We start from the raw sequence: 19170 nt of genomic DNA, 5'->3' as shown, positions 1-19170 counted from the left end.
CATCCTGAGGCCTAGAAAAGCATTTACAGTCATGGAAAGATGGTACAGGGAGAAGAAGAACTGCTCACTGCTGTTACCAGGTTTAAAAGCTTTGCTTATTCCAACAGCAGCATCATGCTCACCAAATGCACATTTCCCAGTCTGCAGAACTAAGCCAGCTCTGCTGCACTCAAGTTTCTATGCAATTGTTAACTTCATGGCCTATGAGAATAAGGAACCTCAAAAAAGTCTTTTCTCATCAACAGCTAAGAACATTTATAACAAAAACACTTCAGAAGACTTGAAGAGGGAGATTCCCCCACCTTAGGAAGCTCCGTTCTTTGTGTATGGTATGCCAAGGTGAGAATTGGTACAGTGAGAGCACCTTGAATAGTAGAATTTCCTGGTTGAGCAGATTCTCTTTTGGGTAAAATCATTTTGCAGGATGAAAGAAGTGGTCAAAAAAACCTAAAGCCAAGACTGTAAGCACAGCTCAATCAGATACAGTCATACCTTGCCCCTGCCCATTCACCTGAAAGGAATGAGATTTTTCCTAGCTAAACCAGTCTCTTCTTCCCTATGACAGATTGACAATGCACATACAGGGGAAGGACAGATGTTAAACACTGATGGCTGGTACAACACACAGGGGAAACCTTCTTCCCTGGGGAAACCTTTTCCCTTGACATCACCCAAGCTCATGGGAAGGAGAGTAATGGCCACAGTGAGCCCTTAGGCCAGGGCTAAGTGGTGTCTTTCCAAGTATACTTATTCTAGAGGGTGATCTGGCCCTTGGGAATGGAAGGTTGGCAGGACTCAATTCCTCTGCATGAGCCAAGGCCATGAGTTCACTCAGTGAATACAGCCAGTTCCAGCAGCAGGCCTGAGAACCCAGATCAAGCATTTTCTGTCCACACGGCTGGCTGCCAGTCCAGGGGGACTCAAAAGTAGTTGTGCTTGAAATCTCTCTCAAGGGGCTAATCTGCAGCAACCTGAGACCTGCCCAGGCCACATACGAGGGCATAAACAAGGGTCAGGCTTTTGTTCAGATGCAGGGCATGTGTAGGGTCTCCCTGTCAGCAAGCTCCAAAGCTGAGGCAGATGCCAGGCAAGTCTTGGGCCTGCAGTTAACTTCCAGTGGAGACACAGGGTGAGCAAACTCACATGAGCTTTTCTGAAAATGATGGTCAATGAACAGCAAACACCACAGACAATTCCAGATGAGTACATATCTAATGATACAGGCAGTAATGATGATATATTTATGATAGCTGAGATATTTATGCATTGCACACAAGACCAAAGCACACAGAGTTCAGGAAACGTGTTGTGGAAAGTGAGGATGATGCCACAGGTGTTAAGTTTGAGGTGAAGGTCACAGCATTATGCCAAGGGAAGGATGAGTGGGTTAGCAGGGAAAGGCAATGGGCATGTGCACTGGTACAATGGTAGGTCTCAGAGTGCCAGACTGACTTGCAAACACGTGGTTGGCCCTGGGGCTTCATACAAGGTGCATAAGTGGGTCCAGCAGCACATAGCACAACTTTGGGCTGGGGTGTGCAGGAAGGGAAGCAGTGAAGGAAAGGAAACAGGCATGTGAACAGAGCTGGCACTGGCATGTGAACAGACATGATGAGAGACAAAAGCCGTATGAATTTCTTACCTCCCATAAATCCCAAGGTAAAGACTAAGCATGTCAAAGAGCAACAAAAATAAAACATGTTTATACATGATTATTTCAGCGAGTACAAACATTACAGACACTGATCAGACTGAAGCAGACATACACATTCAACAGAACTTATCTCTGCATGTTTTGAAAATATCTGTTGGTACATGAATTTATACATCTCTGGGAATAGAAGATCTTTAAGGTCCCTTCCAACCCCTTAACATTCTATGATTCTGAGGTGTCTTTGGATCAGTAGTAAAATACCTTAACCACTCTGCCATAGTGCCCACCCAACAGGAAATAAATCTGACTGTTTTGATACCTAGGTGGTTTTCACTATTTTTTGGTTACTAGTAGAAGTTATTTATTTTTTACTCTCTTTTAATGACTTCTGAAGCTACTAATAATTAGGCTAGAATACTAAATATGCCGTTGCTGAGCACTTTTGAAAAACCCACTTAGCATAATATTTGTTGCTTGCTGGAAGGATAACAATTCTATTTTAAGTCAAATTTATACTCATATCCTATGTCAGTAAAACAAATCATCTGAGTTCTAACTGATGATTCAGGAAAAAAAAAAGTAATTTTTTTTAAAAAAGGCTTATCCTGATATGCAGCTTGTCCTGAAGGCAAGTAGACACAAAATGCCCATGTACCCACATAAAGTTCCAAAAAAAGATAGCTTTGCCATATTGGTGTGTATCCAATTATGATAATAACTAGTATTTTGCAGATACAGTATTTTAATTTAGGGGAATCAAATGCCTAATGTTTGATTGCTCTGACAAAAGTCTTATTCCTACAAAAATCTGTGCCATACAGACCTACTTAACATGATGATACTGGAGATGTGCTATAAACCCAATTATGTTAATTGCAAATTTTAGTGGCATCCACAGGCAAAAAATAGCCACTTCACATATATAAAATGGAAAATCTCGGTGAGGACAACAACCATATTCAGGATGCACTGCAAAACCTCCAGTTGTGTAGACATAACATGAGGCACAGTTCACCTGCCTCTGACAGAGGACAGGACCAGGTACAGACCAGAACAGAATTAGACATCTTCCTTTTTGATACCACACTGTGAGAGGCAGGAAGCTGCTTCTCAACTATGAATGCAGGCTGTGTCATACACAGAAAAAGAAGGGCTTCACATCACTTGAATATCCATTTACAGCCTTATTCACCTTAAGTAACTGCAGATTATCAAAGTGTCTGTTAATTAAAAATCCATTTGAGAGCAATTTATAGCAGGAGCACAGAGCTCAGGCTGAATTCCCATCCAGAGTAACTTTAATACATACAGCATACAGAGGATGCTGCTCTAGGGAGGGACATACATTAAGTGGATCATCAGAGCAAAGCCCAAGCACCCCACAAACACCAAGTGCCTGACTGTGGCCAGGCCAGCAGCCACCTGATTCTTCCTGGACTTTCACAGCCAGCAGAGAAGACCAAGGTCCCCATCCTGGGCACCCACACCCAAGCCCAGCCACCCACAGCTCAGGTCCATGCTATTGTTCAGGTGGGTGCAAGTCAGTCACGAAGGGAGAAGGAATGGCGAGATGAACCAACCTGGGAGGCGGGTGTGGGGGTCTTCCCCACAGTGGCATCTGGTTTAATGGGATCAAAATCCAGATCCAACAGGCTGGCTCCCTCCTGGAAGGGCCCAGGGGCATCAAACTTGGCAGCAATGAGGGAGAGAAGTAGTATGAGCATTAGACACGCACATGTGCATGGTGGAGGGAGGGCGTGTGATATCCCGGAGCTGAGGCTGCAAGCGCAGAAGAAATGGTGGCAGCGCAAACACTGGATGTGAGTCCTGACTGCCTGGTGCCCACAATCCCAGGCAGCTCTCATGGGGGCCCTGCAAACCAAACCTGAGCCTTTTCCACAGCACTCATTCATCTTCCCACCTGGCCAAATGAGCTGACATGGTGTGAGCACCTGATCTGCTGTGGTCAAAGGGATCACAGCCACTGACAAGTAAAAGGGCTGCTCCTCTATCTGTATGTACTCCCCATAGCTCATCCAGCTGCCTTTACACTGACAGACCAACTTCTCCAGCTACATATAAAAGAGCTACCATCCATACAATCCATCTCAGGAACAAAAATCCAGGCAGAATACCACAAACTACTGGAAGGGAAGTCTGAGAGGCCTCAGAGCTAAGTCCCAAAGCTGTTAACTTGCTCATGCCTTCTGAGTCAGAAACACAAAATATGGCAGCTCACTCTAGCTAAGGGATTTGAATCCCCCCACAACTAAAAAATGCTGTTTCCAATAGTTTTCATTTCTAGGCATCCCATAAACTTACACATGTAAGTCTTCTAAAAAGCATACATTTGAGAAGCTTTGCTACTTTATTCAAAGTCATCAGAATAACTCCCTTTGAGTGAATAATGCTCTACCCTAGAGACAAGGATCCCACATTTGCTGATTACCATTAATAAGAAGTCTACAAAGGACAACTACAAAGGACACAAATTATTAGCATTTAAGACTGGACTATCACTTTGGTGGTATAGATTTAATCTAACCACAAGATACTGCTTTCCACTCAGCTTCAGAGGAAGCTGCTGTCTCTTGGAAGTCAGGAAGATTCGCCCCTGTTTCCTACAGCCTCCCAGCTCACTGGCCCAACTGCTTCAGCTACCTTTTCAATAACACAAAATTTGGCACGTTAGTCTCCACAGTTATATGAAAAATCCCACAATGGAAAAGCTTCTGGAAAGTAGCAAGTGACACCCTTTAAGGTAAGTCCTCTGAATACCACCGACATCACCATCATTTTTGCCCTTCTAATTTTCTCTTACCCCAATTTTCTTCTAGATTTTTCTCTGCCTTATGAATATGCCTTTTTTGAGATCCACAAGGATAAGGAACCAAGCTCTCCCATCTCACAATAATGAGCCCTGACCAGCATGCAAAAACCAACTATCATTCTAGTAATTCTAGTTTGTTCTTCCAGCACATCCAAGCCACCCATCAGAGAGGTTACAACCCCAACCTTTAGCTTTGTTTAGTAGTGAAACCTCAAAGGCTGCAGTCATGGAATAGTCTTACCTGTCATTCAAGACTTGAATGCAAGGGCTAACACTCCTTGCCTTTACCCAAATCTCCCACAAGACAGCTCATTGGAACTAAGACATCTGACAGGAACAGCCCTGGGCATCACATAGAGTGCCAGGGGCTGCTGGGCCCTTGAAGTGAAGATTGTTCTGGAAACCAGAGTCCTCCCTCAGAACTCCCATCTGGTCAAAAGTCACAGCAGATCCCATCCTGGCTCAGAGCACTGATCAGGTGCAGAAGAATATGACTAAGGGCTGGCATTCACATGGAAATACATGATAGAGAGCATGGGGCAGACAGAGCTGTCCATTACAATACAGGAGAAGGAAGCACAGATGATGATAAAGAGTTGCTCAGCTGCCTGCAGTCCCCGCCTTCCAGCAGTGATGTCAAATCATCTCTCCAACTCTGCAAGTTTTATCTATTGCCATGCCAAATCTAACATGGATCTCCTTCCCTCCCCACTTCATCTCTGCCCCTCAGCAGCTGGGTGGAAGGTGGCAAACCAGAGGCAATGGAGCAGCGTGACGCAAGGAGAAATGAGGGAATGAGTCACAGATGAGCACTGATAGAGACAGGATTTGTACTTTAACAAGCATTTAAGGAATATATATATACACATGTGTATATACAAATGTGTATATATATATTTAAGTAAAGTAGATGCAGGTATCTCATGATACAGCCAGAAATCTGGTCAGGCTCCTATATACATAAGGACTGCCATTCTCCCAGATCCAACAGAGAACTTCCCACCTGAGCAGCTTCTCCGGTAGTGACATAAATCAAAGGACTAGTGAAGAGGAAAACATATAATTTGTAAACTTTTTTCCTTCCTCAGGGCTTCAGAAGGTGCCACTTGACAATACTGACAGACTGTGTCAGCAGACTTAACTATAGGCACAGTCCTGCCCATCTAACTGCATCAACTACTCTTTGCAAAGAGAACTTTGGCAATTCCTTTTGGCCTTTCCTGTGCAGACCTGGGCTTTAAACCCAAAGCCATGGGTGAAGGCACAGAGGGCACAAAACTGTCTTCTCCAAGAACTGGCAGAGATGCCAAGGTCAGCAGTTAGGGATGTACATGAGCAGAAAAAACACATTTCATCCACACTCAGGATCAGTGGCTTTGGAGAAAGCATAGCCCACCACAGGATATGAAGAGAGTCATAATCCATGTGCACTGCTGCTGAACAAATGCAGCAATTACTTTATGGTACCTTGACCAGGTGCATTTCTCCTCTCTCTGTTTCTTCTATGAATGAAAGCTCTCAAAGGCCAACCTGTCACTGCCTTTCAGGTACTCTCCCCTTTAAGTCAGCTCCTAAGTAATCCTTTGCCTTCTGAGGTCCAATGCTGAGCTTGCTTTCCTCCTTCACCTGACCAGGTTTCATGGCTTGACACCTCCAAAGAGAAGAATGGTCTGAAGGAAGAGTTGAGAGGCAGAGAAAAATTAGGCCGGGCATAGCAGCTAACCTGCGAAGGGGTTGTCACACTTATCTCGGGGACAAAATTGTCATCAAACAGACTGATGATGTTCTCCTGCTTGATCTCCTTGGAGGGGGTGACTTTTGGAGGCGGAGGCACCGGAGGCCCTTTCCTCAACTGCATGCAAGTGAGCACATGGCCACAGCACAGACGGCGACACCCAAAAAAACCAAAGACAGGAACCAGGTTAGTCACAAAAACTGAAGGTGAGGGAAATCACAACCACTGGCACAGAGCAGGGTCCAATCAACTCCATCTGAAGAGAGAGGGGACGGGGTGAAGGGCTGAACTGAAACAAAACAAAAGATCAATAACCACACGCCTCCAGAGAAGGTTTGGCATCATTAGTTACACTTCAGCCACGGGCAAGTTTCCCTCTGCAGAGGAGAAGCGTAACACAATTAATATGCATTGACAGGACATGCATACATAATTTAAGCATGTGCAACCTTCAAAAGAACCACTGGGAAGGGAGCAGATCAATTACTGAGAACATGATCCAACAGAACAGGCCAGCACTGCCTCCCTTTGCCATACTTACCATACCTAAGGGAATGAGAGAAGAGAGGCTGTTTGTCCTACAATGGGCAGGTGGCATTGACAGGACAGACTGATCTGCCCAGTTCAGGACAGACTGATCTGCCCAGTTCTGGCTCCCTGGTGCATTGGTTTTCAGTGTGCTGTAAGAAAGGTCTGCAGGAGCTTTTGATGGCATCTCAGCTTTAGGCAAGAACAACTCAAACTCCTGAGAAGCCATGACTGCCGTGAGCCCAACTCTGCTCTCAGTTTCACCAGTGAGCATTAATAGTAATGAAGTCACATCTCCCAAATGGAGATCCCAGTGAATACATAAAACCACCTCACTTTGTAACTCTAACCTATTCTTTCATCCCTCATCATGCTAATGATTCAGCCTGACACTGCATCCACAACCCCATGGAAGTTGTGGTCGTCACTGCCTAGATCAGCCCATCCACGTACTTTTCATATTTTGCTGTGCACAAGGCTTAATTATCATTTCTAGATCAAATCAGACTTTGAGGAGCTGCTGCTGTGTCGGAATAAATCAGCCATACAAGTTTCCAGCACTACAGCAATGTTCAGCAATGACAATGCCTCCCATTTACAATGAAGTTTTCCAGCTACTTGATCTTCTTACTGTATCCAAGGCAGCAAGACCCAGAGACCTGACAATGTGCACCCAGTGTATCAGTGTCAAGCCCAGATCTGAAACACAGAAATCCATTACTCCTAGGCCTGTGTTCACACTCCTCCAGCACATAACTGAGTTCTACACAGCCTTTATTCAGATTTCTAAGGACATGCCCAGTTTTCTACTGGATTAACCTACTTGAGATAGAGTGATTGTGTATGAAAACACACTTTTTTCCCCCTGAATAGCTAGCTAGGGGAAATAATGGAAGCTAGTGTGTTCACTTCCAACTTTTTGTTTGCACAAGGCGGTGTATCTGTATTCTCTGAGAACAACTCCTGACTGAAAACCCCCTGCCTGCCAGTTGCAAGATGGGACCAGGAGTTTCGGGGAAATGCTGTTCTCAGAACAGATCCACCCTCTTCAGAAATGGAAGGCTCCAATTACTAACTCTCAAGTCAAAAATATCACAACTCTTCTACTATTTATTCCTTTGATATGGATAGTCAGTCTCCTTCATTCCAATGCAGTAGTGTTTTGGAAATCACCACTTCCACGCTATTCCAGCATTACTTCCAACAGCAGTCTAAAACCACATTTCAAAGACAAGATGATTGCATATTGATGATGGGCTATACTCATAAATTCATCATGAACTAACAACAATTTTGTTGCCTAGAATAGAACAAATCCTCTAAAATCCTTCTGCTGACTTCAATCTCACAGAGCTTTATCTACCCAAATTCTGCACAGTTGCACTGATTTCAAAAGTCTCATTACAGAGTTTCAGTGGTGTAACTGAGAGCAGAAGTCTGACCTTTTAAGTTTCACAGATCCCCTGAAGTCCTGTGTCATCATCAAATTATTCTGTGGAGAGCTGAGAGCATTCACTTCTTCCAAAAGACAGAAATAAACTGTTTTTAAAAATTAAATGACAGTAAAAGAGTTTGAGATTGTTTTGGGTTGTACAGGGAACAGTTCAAAATTTAGTTAGCATTTATTTGATCACTCCTGATCTTGTCTTTCTCTCCACAGCCTTTGCTCACACTCTGCATTGGTATTCCAGATGCAAAGAGGCCAGGGAATTGTTCTTGCTTGTTGCTTTGTGCTCCATCCTCCCAAAGAGGGTGAGGCCCCTCAGCCTCCCCTGGAGGACCACTGCACAAATCACTTACCCATAGGTCAAAAGTAAGAACACCTGTGAAGATTTCAGTGTTAAAGTCAGGCATTGTTGAGAGAGCAGACACTTGTGTTCCCAGCTGCCTGGCAAGCTGGCACACACTTGGTTTCTAGATTTTATCCACACAGACACCAGTCTCGGCTCTGAGTGTGAAACTCCTGCCTTTGCCTTCCCTGCCTCTGGAGCCAGCTCCATCTCTTAGCAGCTGCTGTGAATAGGGAGTGGAGCTCTTCACGATGCCTGGGGGATGAATTAAATGCAGAATGGGAAAGAGCTGCCGGGCGGTGGCAGCATTGGCTGCAAATGTCATTTCAGTCCTGCCTGTGGCCCATCCCAGCCAGGGCTGTGCTGGAACATCTCCTGCTTGTTCCTCAAGGGGTGCCTCCGGCCCCATTCCTGCGGGCAGGCAGGCAGCAAGTGAAGCAGAAAGCATTCGCAGGCTGGCAAAAACAAGGGTTATGTGTGCTATTTAAAGGAAAGGCAAGAAACCAAACTCAGCAAGATGAGTCCATAGACAGGGTGAGTGAAGTCTGTTGTGGACAGCTTAATAAATCTCTATATGATTTCTCATTCCAAATTTTAGTCAAGTTCTGGAAATCTCTGGGGGAATAAGAAAAACAAAAAGAAACCTGCAACAGAAAGGCAGTTTTGGATATCCTATCTTCTCTCCCCCATACACACAGCCTACTCCAGAGGTCCTAACCCAGGTTGGTGGTGAAGCCAGAGGTAGGCTCTGCACTGCCGAGCCATTCAGAGACCCTGCAGAAGTCCTGAAAAGACACTGCCAGGCATCCACACATCTCACAGGGCTGGAAAAGAAATTTTGCCACATGCCCCCTTCCTGTCCCTCAATAATCCTAAAAATCAAATATGCAGTGGAGAGAACAATATAGTGAGAGGTTATCTAGAAACAGGAGGAAAATTACCCCATAGGCTTGGGTTTGGAATCACACTGCCATGCATGGGAACATCAAGGAAGTTCTGGGTTGCACCCATCTCTTCTCAGAGGCAGTGAGTTTTCTTACCACTTCAGCCAGAACCCCTCTGAGCTTTAATTCTTCCTGGAAGATTTCTCCTAATGTCCCACTTACTGAGACACAAGGACTGGAACCCAATGTAAATTTGGCCTAGTTACTACTTTTCCCTACTAAGTTTTTCCCCACTCAGCAACAGAGGGACAAGAAGATGAAGTAAATGTTTTACCTTCCCAAAGTAGAATATATATGATATGATATGCTGAGTAGCTGTATCTACTGTTTTGAACATGCTGCTGGATATTTCCTATGTAAGGAAAGGCCTAATGAAGGCCACATGGAAGGTATCAGACTCCATACAATGGACTATCTTCTTCCTGGAACCTGCCTAATTTCTTCCTAGCATAAAAAAAAATAATCCTTCTCTTTTTTTAGCATAATATTGTGTCTTGATAGTAAAGTGAAGCATCATCCAATGTACAGATGTTCTTCTTATAGTATTAAGCTTTTTTACTTTAACCTTTCTCAGCTACAGAAGTTCTTAAAAAGAAACTGGACCATTGAATTCCACTGGTTAATTCAAATGCAAAGAACAAATCTCCTTGCCTAGCTACAACTCCATCCTCCCTGGATCTTCTTGGCCATCCTATCAGAGAGCAAAAAGTATTACTGGCCTCTGCCCTGTGAAACCATTCAAAGACACTCAGTTCTTATAATAGAAAAATGGCAAATAAGCAACTTGCATTCTTAGGAACTTTCTCAGCAACCAGTGGAAGAGAACAACCATCATGTGATATTCTGTGTGCTCAGTTAGCAGGATGAGGTCTAAAAAAACAACTGATGGATGTCTTTAACCCACAGAGCTTGTGGCATCAGCAGAGACATGGTCAATGCCATGGGGACACTACCTGAGACGGTGACTTTGGGATGCCTGCCCCAGGTGCTTCCAAAGTGGACGGCTCCAGCTCATGGTTGGCAGTCTTGGTCTCAGGGCTGGTGATGGGAGATCCATCTGGTGGAGGCGAGGGGCTTTTATTTGCTTTCGCTGGGGTGCTGTCACTGAAGGAAGTGGAGAGAGAAAGGGGGAGACAGGGGGAGAGAGAGGGAAAGAAAAAGAGAGAAGTCTGAGCCAGGCCTAGGAGGAGCTGTGCTAACCAGCACAGATCAGTGGCCTCCATTATCTCTTTGCTTCACTGCCCAGATATGCAATGAAGACATTTGGAGCTCCTGAGAAGCATCTTTGCTGAGTCACTTGCAGTCCAACACACTGCAGCAGCATCACTTTGCAGCAGGCTACTCACTAAATGCCTACAGAACTTACACACTTGCCTCAAACACAGAAAAACAAAAACAAAACAACCAGGCATCCTTAATTTTGCCAGATTTTAATATAAGTACCTGACATTAAATTATAGTCTTTAATACTGGGGAAGCAGATGGGGAAAGGAGTTCAGTGCTGCTCATTTAGTTTTAAATGCCACAGATTGGAATTTTTCTGTGTGGTAGTCTATGGACCTCTGTATGGGTTATGACTAATAAATTCACAACACCTGAACTAAGGCTGCAATCACAGAATATCTTATTTCTTGATGTGGTATGAACTGACTAAGCTAGTAGAGAGGCAAAGTAGCCAGAGGTTTCACAGATCACTCCAGACAGCAAAGGAACAGTGAGGTTCTGGCTACTAATAGAGATTTCTCTATTATGAAAGGTCTCCCTAGTTGGTCTCTATTCCAAGACTGCTTCTGACACACAGTCAAGAAGGATTCTTCAGGAAATTAAGATGCAAGAAGCATATGCCAGTGGCATTTGTTGGTTCACAGCTTGGACAGATTTGGGCAGATTTTTCAAAGGCATGGCAAGAGGCACATGCCTTTCCCTACAGGCGTGCCCTGGCTGGGTGTCAAGTCTCTGCTTCAAAATATAGAGTCAGGAGAGATTTAGCAAAAAGTTGGTTACCAGAGAATTTCAACAGGAAAAATTCACTGCTGGGGGATATTTTAGCAGAAGTGATTACAGTTTGGCAAAACCATACACAGATGAAAATATAATATCACAGCATATTGCAAAAGGGCTGTGCAACCTCATCTACAGGGAGTGATATTTGACTCCACTAAAAGTCACAGTTCCTGTGAAATTCAAGGCCTTAAGAGAAGCTGAAAGAAACAGACCCTCTCCTACAACTTGAGACACTAAATCCTGGCATAGAGCCAGAACTAAAGCAAGGCAGATCTGATTCTGCAGGGAGATCAAGTAATTTATTACTTTGCTCTGTCCTGAGAGAGCCCAGAGCCTCAGACATGTACATCCACTCACACCTGGATGCCTGAGTTGTGGTGGTCACTGGCCAACATGCATGATGGCCTCATTCCTAAACATTTGTTTGCAAGTAGGGGATAGCAAGAGGAAGAAGGGATAGCAAGGCATTTCAACAAACCTCCTCTTACAAGCAAGCATCTCACCCTGCTCAGCATTCCAGCTTTCAAGCTCCCCATCCCATTCCCTCTTCATTCACTTTGCCCTCACCCATCCCCCCAACTTTCTCCCCCCATATCCACACCCCACACACACATATTCCCACAAAGCACTTTTCCTCAGGTCCACATGCAGGTTGGACACTTCTGATGACACTGATGCCAAGAGCACACCAACATGATGCAACAAACCCAATGACATTCTCTGCCAGCAGCTCTCAACCAGGGGCACACACACCAAGGGAGAAAGAGGGACATGAAGAAGGAAAAGGGAGGAAGAGAGACTACAGAACATGGATGCCAACCCCTGCAGCTCTTAAGTCTGATTGAACAGTGTCCTTCCTCAGAAGTTCCCAGAAATCACCTCAATACCAGGGGTCTGTAAAGAATTCTGAAAAAAATTACGAAGTTGTGCTACAGATTAAAAGTAGTAATGGTTGGAGGGTGACGGTAAAGTTCTGATCTAAACAGGAGTCACCAGGAAACATCAGAGAACATCCTCTAATGATAAATTTGGGGGGAAAAAAAGTACATGTTACCTCCCTCAGAGTAAATGGGGGACAGTGATCTACATCTAGAGTGCCAGGACTTCCCAAATGCCCCAACTACACTGGGAATACTGGGACTACTGGCTGTCAGCTGGCCTGCCTAGACAAGGGTAGACTTTTCCTTCTAGGGACTTGAAAAGGCCAGTTCTCCCACTGCGAAAGGAGTTCAGGCTTATTTTTTAAAGGCCATGGAACAGTTTTGTTGTGACTTATTTCCAGTGCCTGGCAGTGACTTAATTTGGAGATATATTGGTAAAAGGCTCCCATGTGAGTCAGCCCCTGTAGGATGAGGGGAAGAATTGGGCTGTGAGGGCCCAACACTAAAGCCTTCATTAAGTCACTACTATTTACAGCTTGTTTGATGTGTTGGCCAGGCCCCCTAGGAAAATGCCAGTGCTAATTTTGGCTGAGCCTTTTTCAGCCCCCTGAGCGGCACCTTCATTCCTGCACTTGTTGCTTTGTAACTTTGCTGAATTTAGCCAGCGCAACCAGCATCAAGTGAGATGGTCACCAGGATCCTCTGTCCTTCACATGTCCCCAGGGAGCACACACTGCCCACACAGAGCAGAGTCTTGTCTCCAGCTAACTGTTTGCTCCAGGAAACACAGGAAAAAGCAAGAGTGCAGGGACTCTACCTACTGACCAAACGTGAGCACCACAGTAAAAGCAAGCCAAAACCACAAGGTCACAGCTCTTTTTCCTTCCCATGAGCAAATGGGAAGTGATGCCAATTCCAGGAATATCAGGCAACGAAAGGAAAGGGGTGTCAACTTTCTTCTGCAAACAGAAAGCTGGAAAGAGAGCTGGGTCTAATACAGCTGAAGGGAAAGTCAAAATCACCCAGCCTCTTTTTAGTGCTGCTGAGCTCCCAGACACTCCAAGGTGCTGCCTCATTTGTTCTGGAAGGGCAGAGTAACATCTGCAGATGAGTTTCCCTCGCACTTGTAACAATTCTACATCAGAGGATAAAACCTACTTTCCAATATGGTAAAAACAGATCAGTCATATCCTGCCAAGTTCTCAAGTTAAAAAAGAAAAAAAGGTTGGCATCTCAGTTAAGGCTCACACTGGGCCTTTTAGCCAAAGGTAATTAAATTTTTACCTCTAGAGCATACTGGAGAATTATTTGGAAGCAAAAAAAAAAAAAAAAAGGAGTGGGTGGGAGAAAGAAGGAAAAAAGAACCTACATACCTAAACATATGGTGGCACAAATGTACATTCTTGCTGCAGATCAAGTACTGACTGAGTTCCAAATCCTCCTCTGCACTAGGGATTGCACATTTCTCTGTGACCCCAGCAGCTGCTCTGACAGCACAAACCCCCAGCAGAGCCCAGGTCAGGCACCTTTATGGCCAGGTCAGTTGGACTTTACCAAGGCAGAGCAGGAGCCCATGGTGAGCAGAACTCAACATGGGGAGATTTACTAGCTCTCCTTCTGCTGCATAATCCATCCACTCTCAGTGACTGGAAATATTAGACTTCCTGCCTGGTACAGATACAACAGAGACAGACCTCCAGAGAAGTGTTCCAGTGAATCCTCCTTTTCCTATAGTAGAAAACCTCAGAATAGTAACAGCACAATCTATTGCTTTACTACTTGCATTTGAAGATATAATTATCTAAGTTTGCCCATCAGCTTCCTTGTGAAATTACCACTCTTCACTCTCCAACTTCCCACTTTACAAAGTATGCACAGCAGACACAAAAAGAATGGCTGCATGACTTGCCCTAGTCAGTGGGGCACCAGATCAGGAAAAACAAGGATCCCAATCCATCAGCACTTTCTTTTATTGCTGGCAGGACACCATCTTGGTGATTATATTTTTTTTTTCTCCCTGTAAGGATCCCATGGAGGAAGTACCAACACAAAAAAGAAAAACAAAAACCAGAGGAATTTTCCATGCCATTATGCAGCAGTTCCCACTTTGCTCCAGAGCATGTTCTTGTCAGGGTCCTTGACCTATGGTAACTCCAGGCATTGTAGCAATCCAGATAATCAATGCCATCACTCTTCTAAAGGCAAGATGCAGACATTAGTCTTTATACAAGCCAAGAGGCTTCTTATTCCTCCAGTCCTGCACAAAATTTTAAATGGACGGAGCAAGACAGTGAGGATCCTCAAGAACAGAGCAAGTAAGGAGCAAAGCTGGAAGTATCCTTCTCCCACCTCATCATTCTCCCAATTGCAACGGGTAGATAGGATAGGACTTCTGAGTGTGAAAGACCTGCCTACTGGTCCTCCCTGGCTAGGCTGGGGATGAGAATGCAGCATTTCAGACCTGTTCAAAAGGACAAGCCCACTAGGTAAAACTAGAAGCTGTTAAACACCAAAATCGATTATATTCCATGGAAAACCCAGCACTGCATTTTCCATCACACAAAAACAACTGGACAGACAATGCCTGAGTTTTCACACTGCCTTCTTAGATAGGAAAAGAAGCAAGGATTCAAACCAGGCACACAAGCAAGTTAATGGGATTATCCAGACACAGAGAGATCCCAGCAGGACCCAGCAGGCCACAAACACATCTTATCATGCACAGGACCCCTCTCCCACCACAGGGTTAACACGTGCCAGGCTGTTAGAGTCCAGCAACAGCCTCTCCAGTTTTAGGAACTAAATGAAACACGTATCGAAATGCTGCTCTCCATACCGGTACCTGCTCATCTTTTTCCTCAGCCTGGCGAACAGTTTAGTTTTCTTTCTGTTGAGGATGGCACGCAAATCATTTCAGTTACAGGATGGCACAGTCAAACCAGGGAGGAAAAGTTAAGCTTCCAAGTACCCATTTAGCAGGTGCCACAAAACTCGCTGTAATTAAGATGACAGGATCTCCCCTCTCTCTCTCTCACACACACACAAGTACACACATACACACTTCCCTTCATTACTAGAAAGCTATGGCCTGGTTTGGAGAAAGCAGAAAGATATGTCAAAGATATACATCTATATCTATACATATAAGCAAACTACAACTTTCCCCGCACTTTGGAATATGGGGCCAGGGTGCAAATGGAGAAGAAGAAAAAGGAAACTGTACAGACCACCAGAGTACTGTAAATGTCCTTTTACAGCTCCTCACTGTCCCCCGTGAATATTGCTGCAAAAGAAATAAGCTCCCCATTCTTCTTTTCTTATGTAGTCTGTGCAGTCTTATACATGGAGCCTACTCAGCAGCTTTCCTGCTATGTCTTTTTCCAGTTTGCCCAATCAAACCAGGATAATCCCACAGAACTCCTCGGTCTTCTAGGCATCTGAGCCCTGAACGTTCCTAACTCTTTCAGAAGCAAATCCCAAACATAGGTCTGAGGTTCCCAGAAATGCACCAGCTGTTCTGTGCTACTGTGCTACACTGCCCGCTCCAGATCCATCAGCCACAGCAGTATTTCTGTAGGGCCTCACATGAATGCCACAGTGATGTGCACAGATAACTGCCTCTCTTCTCACACCTCCTCATTCATTTCCTGCCATTGTATCCATCTCCAGTCCCCTTCCCAGTAGAAAAGGGTTAGGGAAGCATCTGCTCCTACTGCAGACCACAATGAGCTGTCAGATGAGTGAGGGCTATTTCCTCCTACACACTCTCACCCCAGCCCTGCACCACAATGAGAGGCCAGATGTGCAGCAGACACAGAAGTGCCTCACAGCATTTCCTGGTCACTGCAGAGCTACCCGGGCAAATCTTTGCTATATCCTCCTACAACACCCTGCTCCAGTGTGCTCAGGAGGAAGAGATTCACTCTGGGGCAGGTCTGGCTCCTCAGCTGAGATGCAGAGGGCAGGTGATGAAACAGCAGCACTCAGACTGCTGCCCACAGAGGGACCCTGTGCATGCACTCAGCTTTGGGTTTTAGGGCCATGTGGTCTCCTAGCCAGCCAAAGGGCACAGAACTGCAGCTGAGACACCCACTACAGCCCCAGAGCAAGCCAGCAGGCTGGGGGGAGAGGGGGGCAGAAATTGTACAGAGATGGGGCAGGAATTGTAAAAACAGGTAATTTGTTCACTGAAAGCTCTTTAAGGCCAGAAACTTTGCCACAAAAGCAAGGAACATCTCTGGGCCAGGTTGCCATTACTGCCTACAATTGGTTACTCAAGGAATAGAGAAAGGAGGAAAAAGAAGCTGGGCAAAGCAATAGTACAGCCTTCATCTGTCCTGTTACCTCATCATCCTCCTCCAGGGACCCTGGAGGATGCTGCTAACAGAGACAACACAGCCCATGGCAGCAAGAGGATGGGCACCACAACCTCCTCACAAGGTTTCAGTCTGGTTGGGTTGTGATGATCAACAAACACCACATAGTAATTTGGGAAGAAGACATTATTTTCACAAGTGGCATTCCAACTGGCATCACTGACATCTGCTGTCAGCAATCCAGAATTCAGGGGCCAAAATTCAACTCAAACCTCCTCTTTCTTTAGAGTTGGCAACCACCACACTGGAAGAATTGCTGGGAGAAGACATGCAAGTCATCTATGCATGACTGCAACAGGTTAAACTGGGAGGAGACACAAGGGAGCACAGAGGTCTCAACAGCTGATCTATCCCTTCTAAACCAATGCACTCAGACCACAGCCTGCCTTTACTTCATGCTGACTTCACCACCTCCCTCCATCAACACAGCAGTTGAGGCCCTGGGCTGTGCTCCTGCTCACCCAGCACATGGGATTAGCAGCAGCTGGAAGCCAGAGCCCAACACTATTTCATCACTCGTGCACTTGGATGGGAGCCAGTCAGCCCAATCCAGAGCCCAACCCCTCCCTCCCTTCTCAGTGCTAGGGAATGTGCAGAGTTGCACTTAAACATGCAGGACAGGACCCAGCTGAGGAAAGAAAACTGAAGGCCCAGAGGACACTCACTCCTTGCACACACACGGATTGGAAGTGCTCTGAGTTCAGGAGGCCTCGTATGAGTGATGCTGCAACTACTTCCACAGCACAGGAAGGAGAAACACTGCAGCTGGGTACACAGGATGGGCATAAGGCTCTGGCAAAATGGAGATTCCAAGTCTGGAGGGCCAAAGAAGGGGCTGGGGAAATGGGCTCTTGGTGCTCAAGCTGACAAGCTGCAGGTACATGGAAGCTTTTGAGGGAAAGAACAGGAGAGGTGCTGGGCAACTGGACCCAGAAGGAAGGGCAGCTCAGTAGCTGGAATTAGACTTTAAAAGCAGAGCTGAGAGTCAGTTGCCTAAATATCAGGACCTAGTGAATGTTCAGGCCTCCAGATGCTATCCTAGAAAGGTAAGATGTATTGGATTGCACCATGCAGTGCCAAGTGCAATCTTGGGCTTGGCTCTAGGAAGTCTCAGGAGGGCATTGGCAGGTGGGCAAATCACTTGCAACTGACAGCTTGGAGGTTTCAACACCCCTGGGTAGGTAGAGAGATCCCTGTCCCACCTCCCCCGCTGAGGGAAAGACACTACCCACAGTTACTGACCTGGGCTGTGCTTTAACAGGGAAGGCATTGCCTGAGTACTGCTTGTCTAGACCCAGCAGGACATCGTGAAGATTTTGGTTCAACTGCAAAATATAAAAACAAAAGACAGAATTAGAATAAGAAAGGAGCTCAGATGCCAGAAGAGAGCCTGGGCTGGCCTGCACAGACTGACCAAACACAAGCTTGTGGCAGGACGTGCACAGTACCTCAGCTATCCCAAGAGAAGACAGCACTAAATCTGTTCCCATTCTCTGTGGCTGTGCAGTGCTACAGCGCTTGAGCTGTCAAAGAGCTGCTGGCATTTCTGGGAATGCTCTGTCTTCCTTGGAGATCATCCTCTTTGCTTCCCTATCACCTGGGCCCACCAGTGTGCTGCCAGGTACCACTGCACAGAAGCAGGTGGATTGTTTGCCTAAGATCTGTGTGCTACAGCTGGAGTTTCACTCAGGATTTGTAGCCAAAAGCTGTTTTACAGCTTGGGACATGGCCATTTTCACTGTGGAGCCAAAGGCCTTCAGGTGAACAACCCTCAACTTCACCAGCTGCCTGGGCCATCTAGGCCTGGGCAGAACCTGGATGTCTTTGCAGAAATGCACTCTTAGGGGTTAAACTCTCCCTGGCACTGAAGGCTGCAGCAGTGACTCCAGACACTTCTATTCTGGAACAGCCAATCCATGAACGAGACAAGATGTTGGATTTATCACTGGCAGGAGGAGGGATCCCATGAAATCAAGGTTGGAGGCATTGAGCAGGCAACACCAGCAATTAATTGGATGCTGTAGCAGTAATAAGAAACAGATGGTTCTTATGGAACCAAAGCAAAAGCCCTGTCCTCATACAAAATTCCTCAAGAAAGAAAAAATCCTGACAAGAAAAATCATACAAGAAGAGAATTCCTGTCTAACAAGCATCTTTCCCATGTTTTGTTGAATGTGAGTTAGCAGCAACAAACCAGTAATTATAACAATCCTCCCTATTCTTAACACTTAGTTCATCCCTCAGTGGAGAAGAGCAGGCTATTAACTGGAAAAGACCCCATAAAATGTCAGCAGGGCTCAAAATTGATGTGTTACACCAAGGCAGAGGGCCCCTGACTGCTGGGAATTGAAGGACTATAATGTTTCCTGTTGCTTAGTGGCTGTTTTGTTGTCAGGATGACATTAGGGAGCACAGGGAATATAAGGGT

The 19170-nt window shown here is 45.5% G+C and overlaps 1 protein-coding gene across 9 annotated transcripts in view; it reads right to left on the bottom strand.

Annotated features, from left to right (window-relative positions):
- Positions 1–19170, bottom strand: part of BIN1 (bridging integrator 1) — a 90418-nt gene that overhangs the window by 12797 nt on the left and 58451 nt on the right. For 2 of the 9 annotated variants that reach the window (XM_077181605.1, XM_077181603.1), the window contains 6 exons: positions 17985–18067; positions 15209–15253; positions 10435–10585; positions 6208–6336; positions 3235–3342; positions 1643–1666 (listed from right to left, as the gene is read on the bottom strand). In XM_077181605.1, coding sequence (XP_077037720.1) covers positions 1643–1666; positions 3235–3342; positions 6208–6336; positions 10435–10585; positions 15209–15253; positions 17985–18067 — 540 coding nt within the window. The remainder of the gene's footprint in view (positions 1–1642; positions 1667–3234; positions 3343–6207; positions 6337–10434; positions 10586–15208; positions 15254–17984; positions 18068–19170) is intronic. The other 7 variants (XM_054636485.2, XM_054636484.2, XM_077181608.1 and 4 more) reach the window with 4 other exon arrangements.

The sequence above is a fragment of the Agelaius phoeniceus genome, chromosome 7, assembly GCF_051311805.1.
Source record: "Agelaius phoeniceus isolate bAgePho1 chromosome 7, bAgePho1.hap1, whole genome shotgun sequence".
NCBI classification, from domain to species: domain Eukaryota; kingdom Metazoa; phylum Chordata; class Aves; order Passeriformes; family Icteridae; genus Agelaius; species Agelaius phoeniceus.
Note: the sequence above shows the minus strand (reverse complement) of the source record. Positions and strands in the feature narration are given on the sequence as shown.